This window comes from Dendropsophus ebraccatus, chromosome 2, assembly GCF_027789765.1.
Source record: "Dendropsophus ebraccatus isolate aDenEbr1 chromosome 2, aDenEbr1.pat, whole genome shotgun sequence".
NCBI classification, from domain to species: domain Eukaryota; kingdom Metazoa; phylum Chordata; class Amphibia; order Anura; family Hylidae; genus Dendropsophus; species Dendropsophus ebraccatus.
Window position 1 is genome coordinate 117,017,947 of NC_091455.1, and position 14,304 is coordinate 117,032,250.

The 14,304-nt window shown below is 40.3% G+C and overlaps 1 protein-coding gene across 3 annotated transcripts in view; it reads left to right on the forward strand.

The window, feature by feature from the left end:
* Nucleotides 1-14,304, forward strand: part of GABBR2 (gamma-aminobutyric acid type B receptor subunit 2) — a 505,458-nt gene that overhangs the window by 364,988 nt on the left and 126,166 nt on the right. For all 3 annotated transcript variants that reach the window (XM_069958150.1, XM_069958151.1, XM_069958152.1), the window contains exons 10-12: nucleotides 360-510; nucleotides 3,536-3,668; nucleotides 11,176-11,283. In XM_069958150.1, coding sequence (XP_069814251.1) covers nucleotides 360-510; nucleotides 3,536-3,668; nucleotides 11,176-11,283 — 392 coding nt within the window. The remainder of the gene's footprint in view (nucleotides 1-359; nucleotides 511-3,535; nucleotides 3,669-11,175; nucleotides 11,284-14,304) is intronic.

Genomic DNA, 14,304 nt, shown 5'->3' on the forward strand with positions numbered 1-14,304 from the left:
CACAGCCCGCACAGCTCTGGGAGTCGGGTCGTGATATCACCATTTTATCAAGGAAGTGAAGCCCTGATGCAGTAGTAAGTGCAGGGAAAATAGCACTTTATAAGCATTTCCTGTAATAAGTCTATATTGGTAATTTGTATAACTTTTGGGGGGCAATACAATACTTTAGTAAAAATGTTTGCTGGACTTCTCCTTTAAGTTCAAAGGTTGCATTCACACCCTCACGCTCCCTCATATCCTTATTAGTTTCAAACCACAATACTGCAGGAGCACCAAGAAAATAAAAGACTTCCCAACATGACTTGTTAATAAAAACAATTTGCACACATATTAAAACCTTTGTTTTCTACTAATTTTAGGAGTGGAGCCTCCAAAAGATCAAACTTTTATCCGAATGGAGCGACGCCAAATCTACTTGCCGCTGTACAGTATTCTCTCTGCCATAACTATTATTGGAATGATTATGGCCAGCACCTTTTTATTTTTTAACATTAAAAACAGGAATCAGAAGTAAGTAGCATTAGCATCATATGCTATTTAGACTTTCTTAATGTAGCATATTTAGATAAGAAGAAGATGCAAATATCATTTTTTACTGTGCATGTATGTAACATGTATGGAGCAGGTCAAGTCGGCACATTAATGAAAAGTTTCTCCCAAGAACAGACGTTTGCTGTCATTGTTAACACAATTGCAGAATGTTAACTAAAATGGATGGACTATCACCTACAGCACATTTGCCACTATTTTCATAAAGTTCCCATTACTCTATTAGTATTATCCCCAGGTTTTACATAATGTATTAAGAACTTTTACACCCAGGCACACAGTGGCCCAGATCAATCAATATCAATCAGCTTGAAACCAAATCTGTTATGCCAATTACAACCAATCACAGCTCAGCTTTCATAGCTCTGGTAAAATGAAAGCTGTGGCAAAAACAGTTACAGTTTTATGCAGATTGATCAATGTGGGCAAATGTGCCTGCTTCGCGGCGCACTACGTTTACCCTAGTGAGCTGTGCGGCACGGATCGCGGCCCCGTATACACATACTGGGGTGTCAACTGGGCCATTGAATAACATTGGTTTTAAGTTCTGTCCGCAAATACATGCCCGCAATCGCGGACAGATCAACAGATGTGTGAATTAGGCCTTAGAGCATGAAAATAAGGACAGCTAAACTAAAAGAATTCCTAAATACAAATCTCTAATCTTTATCATTCCTCTCACTTGTGTTCCCCCACAAATGCAGGAATTTTAGTTGTCCTTTTCATCATTTTGCAGGTCAAGTTGCTGATGATCTCACTGGCGATCACTCCAGTGCCACCTGCTTAACCCCCTAAGTTCTATGGTCAATAGTGACCATGATATCTAGGTATCTAAATAAGTGTTGCTGCACTTGTCTAACCAAAAGCTCCTGCTGTGACAGTATCTTTTGTGGCTGCAAGCAGTATCTGCCTCCAGCAACAAGGGGGCGCTCTCTCCTCCCAGCAATTGGCGCGAGGGATGTCACTCATGTAGAGCAGGTAGAGGAGTCGCTGGGGGACTAGAGGAACCATACAGGTGTAGAGTATAGCTTTTTTGTTTTAATTATAGATGATGGGGGTAGTGGTATGATGATGAAGGGGCAGGAGGATAAAGGGGGTAGTAAGATGATGATGATTAAGAGGAAGGAGGATGAAGGGGTTAGTAGTATGATGATGGATGAGCAAGAGGATGAAGTGGTAGTAGAATAATGATGGAGGGGTAGGTGGATTAAGGGGGTAGTAGTAGTATCATAATGGAGGGGCAGGAGGATGAGAGGTAGTAGTATGAGGGTGAAGGGGCAGGAGGATGATAAGGGGTAGTAGTATGATGATGGAGGAGCAGGAGGATGAAGGGGTAGAAGTATAATGATAGAGTGGTAGGAGGATTAAGGGGGTAGTAGTATGATAATAGAGGGGCAGGAGGATGAGGGGTAGTAGTATGATGGTGAAGGGGCAGGAGGATGATGAAGGGGTAGTAGTATGATGATGATAATGATGATTAAGAGGAAGGAGGATGAAGGAGTAGTAGTATGATGATGGATGAGCAGGAGGATGAAGGGGTAGTAGTATAATGATGGAGGGGTAGGTGGATTAAGGGGTAGAAGTATAATGATAGAGGGGTAGGAGGATTAAGGGGGTAGTAGTATGATAATGGAGGGGCAGGAGGATGAGGGTTAGTAGTATCATAGGGAAGGGGCAGGAGGATGATGAAGGGGTGGTAGTAGTATGATGATGATAATGATGATTAAGAGGAAGGAAGATGAAGGGGGTAGTAGTATGATGATGGATGAGCAGGAGGATGAAGGAGTAGTAGTATAATGATGGAGGGGTAGGTGGATTAAGGGGTAGAAGTATATTGATAGAGGAGTAGGAGGATTAAGGGGATAGTAGTATGATAATGGAGGGGCAGGAGGATGAGGGGTAGTAGTATGATGGTGAAGGGACAGGAGGATGATGAATGGGTAGTAGTATGATGATGATAATGATGATTAAGAGGAAGGAGGATGAAGGGGGTAGCAGTATGATGATGGATGAGCAGGAGGATGAAGGGGTAGTAGTATAATGATGGAGTGGTAGGTGGATTAAGGGGTAGAAGTATAATGATAGAGGGGTAGGAGGATTAAGGGGGTAGTAGTATGATAATGGAGGGGCAGGAGGATGAGGGTTAGTAGTATCATAGGGAAGGGGCAGGAGGATGATGAAGGGGTGGTAGTAGTATGATGATGATAATGATGATTAAGAGGAAGGAAGATGAAGGGGGTAGTAGTATGATGATGGATGAGCAGGAGGATGAAGGGGTAGTAGTATAATGATCGAGGGGCAGGAGGATGAAGGGGGTAGTATTTTGATGATGAGGAAGGGAAAGTTATGATTATGGAGGAGCAGGAGGATGAAGGGAGTAGTAGTATAATGATCGAGGGGCAGGAGTATGAAGGGGTAGTAGTATGATGATGAAGGGGAAGTAGTATGATGATGGAGTGGCAGGAGGATAAAGGGGGTAGTAGTATGATGATGATGGAGGGGCAGGAGGATGAAGGGAGTAGTATGATGATGGAAGGACAGGAGGATGAAGGGGTAATAGTATGATGATGGAGGGGCAGGAGGATGAAGGTTGTAAAATTCTAACTGAAAAATTCTAATAAAAGGCACTGGTGACAAGCCAAACCCTGAAAACCACATCCATGATAGGCCACACCCCACAGCAGCCACATCCACAACAAGACACACCCCACAGAGGCCACACCTCTTGTCAACACTAAAGTGGCCCTGGAAAAAAATGTCAAATGTTGGCAACTATAGACTCCGATTACATTCTGCCTAGGGTATGGTCGATATAAATGATAAAATTCAATCATTTAGGCTGTAGATAGATAGTGTCTCAAATACCTGTAGACAGAAAAAGTATTAGCATTTGAATGTCAAAAAATAACCTTAAACACAATGTTCTCGTTTGTATTCAAGTGCTAGTCTTTCTATCATCATTCGGCCTGTGTGTTCCCTTTGACAGGTTAATAAAGATGTCTAGTCCTTATATGAACAACCTTATTATCCTTGGAGGAATGCTTTCCTATGCTTCTATATTTCTGTTTGGCCTTGATGGATCATTTGTATCAGCAAAAACATTTGAAACTTTGTGCACCGTAAGTAATTCTGCATCTGCTGTTTTTATACCTTTTTCACCTTTGCTAAACTGTATTGTCAGTAAGCACTGCACAATTGTATGAGTCATACGCTGTGGTATGTATTCAATATTGTGCTTGACATTCCTACTTTCCAGAGTACTTGACCCCTTTTTTTTCTGCTGATTACATTACTCTAAGGTTTTTTTTTCAAATTGAGAATATTTTATGTAGGTTATATGTGGAGAAGTCCTGCTATATACTATGCCAAGGGCACTATATTATTGTGTATAATATTATCATTTAATTAAAGAGGTTTCCTGTTATTGATGAATAATTTTAGTTTTATTATCTCTTACTGAGAGTGTTTAAAGTTTGTATGCACAATTTGTAGAAATTCATATTATAACATAAAATCTATACAGAGAAGTATATGGACAATGTACGCAGATCTCGTTCAATGTGCCCATTGCCCATATTATGTCCTATATAGATTCTGTAGGCTACATCAAATCAACACCCAATTATCGCCAATACTACATCACAGAAAGGGTGTAAAACCTAACATTCAATAAATAATTCTATAAATTCAAGACTAGGCATAGTAATTGGGTATTTCAGCATTCAGCAATGTTCAGAAGCTGCCTAGAAATATGAGAACTGACTATGCACATATAGTAAGTAGGCTCCCTCTGTGCCACCATATAGTACTAAGGTGTCTCTGGACCACATGATAGTTATGCCTCTCTGTGCCCTTAGTTGAGCCCCCTCTGTGCATCCATATAGTAGTAAGGTCCCCACTGTGCATCTATATAGTAGTAAGGTCCCCACTGTTCATCCATATAGTAGTTAGACCTCTCTGTGCTGATAGCCCCCCATTAGATAATAGTTTGCCATATGTAGCATGTCCCTTCCCCAAGACAACCTCCACCGCCTTTAGTTCAAATGAATGTTAGGAGGTCTGCTTTTCTCTAAATGTGCTTGTGCTTGGTACTTAAGGTCAGCCACGTTCAAATGATTTGGGCTAAGCAGCAGTACCTGGTATAGCCTCCTGCTCTGCTGATCAGTAAAGGGTTTCAGGAGTAATGCTACCTCCTTTAAGAATTTTTATATTATGGCAGAAATGTAATTATCTAACAGAGACATAACAAAGTCAGTGATATTTTAGATGTCATATTTTGCTCATTAATTTTGTTTGTGCTTTTAAGTATTTTTTGTGTGATGAATACAGGAGACAAATCGGAATTAGATGCTGTGCCACTGTGATTTCATCCCCACATTTGCAAGTTTATCTCTGCATACAGTAGGATGCTTCTGCCAAAACTCCTACTTCCATCTGTCAAAGACCATGCTTTAACTACTATAAAACAGGTTTTCTCAGTCTCCGAGTGACCTCCCCTACATGTAAAATAATTGCATTTCAGAGAATAAATAAGGCTACAAATCGGCTACATTTTTTACAGATTAATATCCAAGTAGCTTTCCTTTCCTATTATCATAGTCACCACATGGAATATTAAATTAGTCTGATAATTTGGATTCAGTCAATACTTGCTATGGCTAATTTTCCAAAACTAATAAGTGTGTAATAAGATTGTGCAATTCATTCCATGCACCATACTACACTATTACGCCACTCTATGCCTTATTACATTGTCATTTACTCATTTAATTTAAGATTATTAGTATTTGCAATATGTATTTAAAACAAAGTAACTCAAGTAACTATAATAAGAAAGTATGCAACAGTCTGCAGAAAAAGATCAAGAATCTCCACACAACTGTACTAACACAGCGTATTATGGCACTCATGGCATCATATTGAGTGATGATACCGGGAGTTCCAAAGTGTGTTTTGTAGCATATCGTCCATATGTACGAACCGTGCACAGATTGTGTGAATGTCCCCTTAATGTGTTGGTAACTTTGTGTTGCTTTATCATATCCAAATGATTGTGAGATTATTTTATGTGACACATTGTACTTTATATTAGTAGTAAATTGTGGTCCATACATTTAGTAATTATTTGAGGAAAACTTTTTTTTCAAAAACTTTAAAATTAGAACTGTAAATTCTCTGCTTGTAAGACCGATAACTCACATTTACTTTATATTGGCATCATAGTAAACTAGAGGGCTTAGAAGTTAACAACAAATTCTACAATTTGTGTGAACATTTCCAAACTTGATTGGGACCAGTTAATTTTTAAAGTACTCGTACTCTCGTACTATTTTTTAACCTCGGTTAAAGCCAGTTGCAGTAGATCTCGTACTATTTTTTAACTCTCCTTACTCCTTATATAATTTTTTAAGTGGTTTTGAGAGCCCTGTATGATAGAAACCTAAATGAATCACCCTTTAGCCACATGTGGGGTAACCCTGTGTGTAATCTGTACTTGCCAAACATCTGGGGCAATAAACCTGTTTATGGTACAGTAGACATGTATCAAATATACTGTACTACAGTTCATCCGCAATATTTTTTTTAATATATCCAGAATAATATAATTTGGTGACCACTCGAGTGCAACTGGACCGTGCTCTAGTCCAGTTGTTCCGCATTTAAATACCGGAGGCTGAAGAAGTTGGATGCAGCCCTAGGGAGTCCTGGAAAACATGGATATGGCATTGAAATGCCAACCAATCGTACTCAAACTTGCTCAAGTTGCGCTCATCTCTACAAACCAAATAACCCATTTTGTCCAACCATTCTATATAAGACTTTAATATAGCTCTAGATCTTAGTTGTACACTGGAGCAGTACTCCATGTGCAGTCACATCCCCCTTGACCCCCCCACCGGCCAGAGCATATATTACCTTCTCTACGCTATGGCTTGCTTCGGGAGTTCCAGTTACACAGAAAGATTATCTGACAGATTATCTGCAAAAGATCTAAAGCCAAAGCCAGGAATGGATTTGAAAAGTTTTCCTGACCTGATCTCAGTTTATAGTCTGTTTCTGGCTTTGGCTTCAAGTCTTTGGCAGATAATCTTTCTGTGTAAATGGACCCTTACTCTGAAGATAATCTGTCGACTTTTCATAAAAACTTTGCCTATCCCAGTACTATATAAAAAATACAGTATAAAAGGTCTCACATATCTAGCATGGAACATTTCTCATCCAAGATTCATTAATAAGTCCATGGTCTACAGCCAAGCTCTCTATTACATTCTGATTTGTTCAGGCACTACAGATATCAGCTATCACTGAGAAATATACTGTTACAACAAGGTGCCCTTTGTTACATTCCCTTGTAACAGTGAAAATACATTTTTTTTTTTACTGGCTATATTCTGACATCAAAGCCTATATCTAAGCATTGCCTGAGATTTCCTGTTCTTTCTATGTTGATAAGATGAGACTGTTGAAAAGTGATCCTTACACCATTACAGTTAACACTAGTATATAGATACATTAGCTCAGCCTGCCCTTTTGAATTAACTTTGCAGAGTCAGAGAGACAGAGCTCAGGACAAGCAATTCTTCCACAATGGTAGACAGGTGGTAGGTCAGGAATTCACTTACAACAGTAGACAGGCAGGAGGCAGACAGGGACATAGCTATAGGGATGTATAGGGTGTGCTTATACCTGGGTTTAGAAGCCTGGGGGGGGGGTTCATAAAGTCTCTCTTTCCCATATGAGGAGGCCAGTATTATAAACTAAGCATTATAGTTGGAGGGCCCTCCAACTATATATCATATTTTGCACTGGAACTCACTGGTCAGCAGATCACATGAAAGCAATGGGAAAGGGGGGGTTGGGGTAGGGCCGTATTAACAGCTGCTGCACATACATGCAGCGCTCTCTGTCCGGGGAGAGAGGGGTTACAGCTATGGAGAGATTACCTCCACAGTCCTGTCCACTGATGCAAGCCCCAGCCTGAAGAGGATCTGCTATGATTTGGAAGGTGAGGGAGACTTCCTGGGTCAGAGTACAGGGCTGTAGACCCCGCTATGAAGACCCTGCCACTCGCGCTCCCACCCAGTACAGGGAACTCTTAAAACGAAAACAATGCTCTTAAACCAAGTTACAATTTTGAAAACTGTGAGCTCTTCTTGCAAAGCGCTCTCAATCCAAGTTACTCTTAAACCGAGGTACCACTGTATATTGATTGTGGCCATTACTAATATACTATCACCATTTGACGTCTATATGTATGCGTGGGTATATCAAATAGCTAGTTGATACTTCTAAATGTAATACTGTATGTGTACAGGAATAAAAAAATGACTGCAATAATGAGGCTTCACTATAACCTTTACTATTTAAGTGTTAGATCTATAAGTTCATAGACTACAACCTTTCCACCAAACACTACTTTCATAATATTGGATTTTGTATTTGAACTACGGGGGGAGATTTATCAAAAATATATGCCATTTTTTTGGAGTGGAAAAGTTGCAAAATTTTGAGCAACTGCATAGCTGCGCACAATTTTGCCACTTTTACCACACATACACCAATCATGCCTACTTCAGCCTACGCTGAAAGTAGGCATGATTTATCATGTGCGACTACCTAAAATAGTCGCACAGGAGTTGCAGACTGACCCCTCACTAAAGGTGGTGTATTTCACCATCTAAAGCAGAGCCGGTATGCTTCGTGGGTCGGATGCAGGAGTGTAAGGGGTTAAGTAGTGATGCAGTAGCATCACTACTAACCCTCTGGGGCTGTACAGTGAGGAGGGGTGCATAGCGCACCCCACCTTACAGTACAGTAGCAGGGAATCCCCTCATTAAGCCATGATTCCTTGCCCTACGCGGTTTCCCACCCAGAAGCAGAAAGCTTCTGCTTCTGAGCAGGATACTTGAAATCCCTGCACAGCAGTTACAGTCTGACCCCCAGGGGCTTAACCCCCTGGGAGTCACACTGTCCTGGCACTGCACCTGCACCAGCAACGAAGGAGGTTAAGTGCCCTTCCTTCCTGGGGCAGATGCAGTGCAATCTCCATGAGGGGGGTGGGGATAGGTGATGGTAGGGGCTGGGGGTTACCTGCTGCCTCTTTCAGAGTTGCTAGCAGTCCTGGTAAGCCCCACCCCTGCTCCTGTACCGTCCACGGCCAGTACAGGGGACGGGGCTTACCAGGACATAATGGGACTGCTAGCAACTCTGGAGCCCCTACATCACCCCCCTCCCCCCATGGAGAGCGCACTGCATCTGCCCCAGCAAGGAAGGGGGCACTTATCCCTGCTTAGCCAGCTACATGACAATGTCCTGAATGGCTAACCTATGACATTACAAGGATGAGCAGACCACTGGGCCCCATGATGTAGCAGGCCTGCTGGCTGCTATGGCTGCTACGGCAGTAGTTCTGCCCCTGGACAACATTATTGTATGTGGGGACCAGCTGACAAGTTCTAGAAGAGAATATACACCCTTGGTAATAATAAATTGCAGGGTATATCAACTAATGCATTTTCTTTAAAAGTGACTGAGCAAAACAAGGGACATAATTCCTTCTATTGCTCAGGAAAACAGCATCTGAATGTTAATTGACATGAAGAGCTTCATCATGAGCGTGTAACAACAAAGTGTTATTCATGATTAATACCAGATGGCCAGGGTTCTTAGAGCTACAGGACTCCAGCAGCCAAAGTGTTATTGATGTTGGTCATAACAACCATTTTTGGCAAAGCAAATGAGATTAACATGATTGGTGCAGAAAGTAAAAAGAAAAAAAAATCTGATGTTGTGCACTGGATCAAAAAATTATTCACTCATAATAGCAGCAAATATTGTCAGCAATGAGAAAGGGGACAGTAAAGGGATTCTCTAGGACAATATAAAGCAGTGCTTCTCAATTCCAGTCCTCAGGCCTCCCCAACAGGTCATGTTTTGTGGATTTCCTTAGTATTTCACAGGTGATATAATTATACTCAGTGTATCAGGTATTATCACAGGTTTTCTTTATATATCCTCAAAACATGACCTGTTGGTGAGGCCTGCGGACTGGAATTTAGAAGCACTAGTATAAATAATAGTAATAGGGAGTACTTGTGGTGCAGCTTTTCACTTGCTAAGAACAGATCTTGTATACTAAATATATCGGGTTCAGTTCCACATGTATTCAGGTGCTTATTAATATGTTACATCATATTTACCAGCAAAAATAACACTTCAAGACACATTGGGGGACATTTACTATTGAGTCTAAAGCGTGCAATTTTTCTGCAGAGTATTTGTTTTTTACCCAGCCAAAAAATAACAAATTTAACAAATTGACCAGACAGGTTTGCACCAGTTTGTGAGACTTTTTTAAAAAGTTGCAAATGATAAATTTAGTGCAAATCAGAAGTTATGCAAACTTTTGGGTGAATACTCAAAACAGCATTTTAAAAAATGTTTTCCCGTTGAATACTGGTTCATAAATAGGACTTAGAACAAAAATGAGTTTAAAAAAATCCCATTATTCACCTAAAAGAAGGCGCAAAGCCCTTGATAAATTTCCCACATTGTTCTTCATGAAAAATGTTCATCCTTACCCATCTACAATGTACAGTGAAAATGTGGTATCGTATGGCACCCAATATATTGGCCTGGATTTACTAAACAGTAAGCTAACAATTTTGTAATTTTTTTTTTTCCTACATTTATCATGTTCTGAATTTTTCCAACACATTTATGAAGTGTATGTCAGGGGTTTCTTGGTTTTGCAGTGAGATTCACAAAGCAGCTCAGAAACCCTTAGGGTGCCTTCACACGTACCATATCGCTGTGTATTTCTCGCACATAAATCCACAGTGATACTGATTACTATCAAGTCAATGTATGTGTATTCTCACTGTGTGGTGCGATTTTTACATGCGAGTTTTGATTTTCACATGATTTTCACAGGCAAGTTCAACACCACAAAAAACGCAGCTACTTTCATGCGAGTTTGATGCAAGTTTTGTGCGAAAAAAATACGCAGCAATACGGTACGTGTGAAGGCACCCTCAAAGGGATATGTCCTTATGGGTTTTTTAGGTCGGGTTCACACACTGTAAAACACCGTCCATCCTTTCACTGAAATGCATCTGCGCCTCGTTTGCCAGTGGGGCGGAGAGGGGGCGTTATGGGGGGCGGGGAAGAACGCAGAAGGAGTACTGCCTCAGTTTTCCACATTAGTAACGTCTTTGATGCAAAAATGATGCAAGTATGTGTCACATGCAAATAAAAAACAGGCATATAAACAAAGAGCAATCAGACAAATAATATATATAGCGGAGACCTGTATTAAACCCCTTTTAACACTTGAATTTGTATGTCGATAAGCCAGACTTTTTCACCCACCATCAGTGCCTGACATCCCAAATGTTCTTTTGGCTGAATAGGCATAGATTCCTTGAGACAATGTAAAAAATATTGTGGCAAGCCTTCCCAGAAGAGTGAAGATTGTTGGTTCTGCAACTGGGATGTCGAAAAAGCTCATATAGAATGGCCAAGTTCCTATATACAGTGGGCCATATAGTGAAGTCAGTATATATTTCAATATGTACAAATATATTGATGTTTTATGTAACATTCTTAAATCTTTTTTGTTTGTAGGTCAGAACATGGATTTTAACGGTAGGCTACACAACAGCTTTTGGGGCAATGTTTGCAAAAACATGGAGAGTTCATGCCATTTTCAAGAATGTAAAGATGAAGAAAAAGGTGAGATGCTTTGAGGCTATTGATAAATTCTGTTCCAATGACCTGTATTATCTAGCATAGTGGTGTGTCCTAGATTTGGTGCTTAATGCATTTTGCCACTGTTCTTTGTGTTATATTAGAACATTTAGTAATTTCGTTGTTGGTACCACATTGTGGTCTAAATAACAGTACTTGTGTTGTGGAATTAAATTGCTCTCATACAGTTACATCCGAAAATTGTACTTCCAGATAGCTTGTGTTTGTGTGTCCAGATAGTTTCTATTGAAACTTAATTTAGCAGAAAACTCTAATAAGACATTTCCTTATTTTTATTTTTATTGTAAAAAGTGAACAAATGTGATTACATACCATTATACTGCCCACAGCTAGCATAGCATTAATCAGTAGAGGTGATATGATGAGTGCTTACAGAAGTCTTAGGGGCTCAAAAAGTGTAATAAATATATATATTAAAAGCCCCTACCCTAATAAGTTCAAATTATCCCTCTTTTACCTATTTTCAATTTGTCTGAACAATTAAAATATAACAATATTGATCCTGCACAGTGAACAGTGTGAACAGAGAAACAGTACCAATAAAAACTAAAGATCATAGTGCAAAAATAAGTCCTCAAAGAGTCCCATAGATGGAAAAAATAAAAAGTTATAATGGTCACAATAGGACCATTTTAAACATATTTCGTTAACCAATTTTTTTTTTCCTTTTTCCAAAATAGCAAAATAATAAAAAGCTATGAGTATCATTGTAATAGGACTGACCTCCAGAATAAAAATAACATTACAGGTTTAGTTTAAAGTGGTACTCTAGCCAAACACTATAATGAAGTATAGTGACTATAACCTAAAGTTATGAAACTTTGTAATGTATATGCACGTCAAGTTTGCTATCCCCAAATTACCAATGACCCCCTCCAGATTGCCCGTAACCACGCCAGATTACAGGTACCCACCGCAGATTATCTATAAGGACTTCAGTTTATCCGTAACCACCCCAGATTGTCCTTAACCACCCCAGATTGTCTGTAACCACCCCAGATTGTCTGTATCCACCCCAGATTGTCCGTAACCACCCCAGATTGTCCGTAACCACCCCAGATTGTCCGTAACCACCCCACGTTTCCAGTAACCGCAGCAGGTTGCCTGTAACCACCCTAGATTGTCTGTAACCACAGCAGGTTCTCCGTATCCACCCCACGTTGCCCGTAACCAGCCCAGGTTGCCTCTAACCACCCCAGGTTGCCTGTAACTACCCTAGGTTGCCTGCAACTACCCCACGTTGCCCGTGACCACCCCATGTTGACCGTAACCACCTCCTGATTACCCTGAACCACCCCAGACTGTCTGTAACCACCCCACATTACCTGTAATCTTTTTTTTTAAATTTTTTTTATTTTAGTAACTGCGCTATTCTAATAACTATTACTAGCTGCGGTTTTGCTCCAGCAAATTCGCACTCCTTCCCTTCTGAGCCCCGCTGTGTGCCCATACAGTGGTTTATACCCACATATGGGGTACCGTTGTACTCAGGAGAACCTGCGTTACAGATTTTGTGGTACATTTTTTCTCCTGTTCCTTGTGAAATTTTGAAACTTCGAACTAAACCAACATTATATTGGAAAAAATCGAGTTTTTCATTATTACTGGCCAATTTTCCTCTAATACCTGTGGGGTCAAAATGCTCATCCTACCCCAAGATGAATTCTTTGAGGGGTGTGCTTTCCAAAAAGGGGTGACTTTTGGGGGGGGTTCTATTCTGTAGACATTACAGGGGCACTGCAAACGCTACCGGCGCTCAGAAACTTCTTCAGAAAAATCTGTACGGAAAAAGGTAATTGGCGCTCCTTCCCTTCTGAGCCCGGCTGTGTGCCCATACAGTGGTTTATGCCCACATCTGGGGTACCATTCTACTCAGGATAACCTGCGTTACATATATTGGGGTGAGTTTTCTCCCCTGTTCCTCGTGAAATTGAGAAATACTAATACTTTTGGAATACTTTCCTCTAACACCTGTGGGGTCAAAATGCTCACCACACCCCAAAATGAATTCCTTGAAGGGTGCACTTTCCAAAATGGGGTGACTTATGGCAAGATTTTACTCCACTGGCACTACAGGGGCACTGCCAACGCACCTGGCGCTCAGAAACTTCTTCAGCAAAATCTGCATTGAAAAAGCTCATTGGCGCTCCTTTCCTTCTGAGCCCCGCTGTGTGCCCATGCAGTGGTTTATGCCTACATATGAGGTACCTTTTAACTCAGGAGAACCTGCGTTACAAATTTTGGGGTACTTTTTTTCTCTTGTTCCTTGTGAAATTGAGAAATTTCAAACTAAACGAACATATTATTGGAAAAATTCGAGTTTTTCATTTTTACTGTCTAATTTTTAATACTTTCCTCTAACACCTGTTGGGTCAAAATGCTCATCCTACCCCAAGATGAATTCTGTGAGGGGTGTACTTTCCAAAATGCTGTGACTTATGGGGGTTTTTCTCTCTGCTGACACTACAGGGGCTCTGCAAACGCACCTGGCGCTCGGAAACTTCTTCAGCAAAATCTGCAATGGAAAAGCTAATTGGCGCTCCCTTCCTTCTGAGCCCTGCTGTGTGCCCATACAGTGGTTTACGCCCACATATGGGATACCGTAGTACTCAAGAGAACCTGCGTTACAAATTTTGGGGTGCTTTTTCTCTCATGTTCCTTTTGAAAATGAGAAACTTTAATCTAAACATATATATTATTGGAAAATTTAAATTTTTTCACTTATGGGGGTTTCCAGTATACAAACCTCCTAAATCAACTTAAAAAAAGAACTGATCCCTAAAAAAAATCAGTTTTGGAAACTTTCACAAAAATGTGGTAAAATATGTTTATGAAATGAAACCAGAATAAAGAGGACATATTGGTAATGTGACTTAGTAACTAATTTATGTGATACGACTTTCTTTTTTTAGAAGCAGAGAATTTCAAAGTTCTTAAAATGCAAAAAAAATTTAATTTTTCATGATATATTTAAGTAGTGACCAA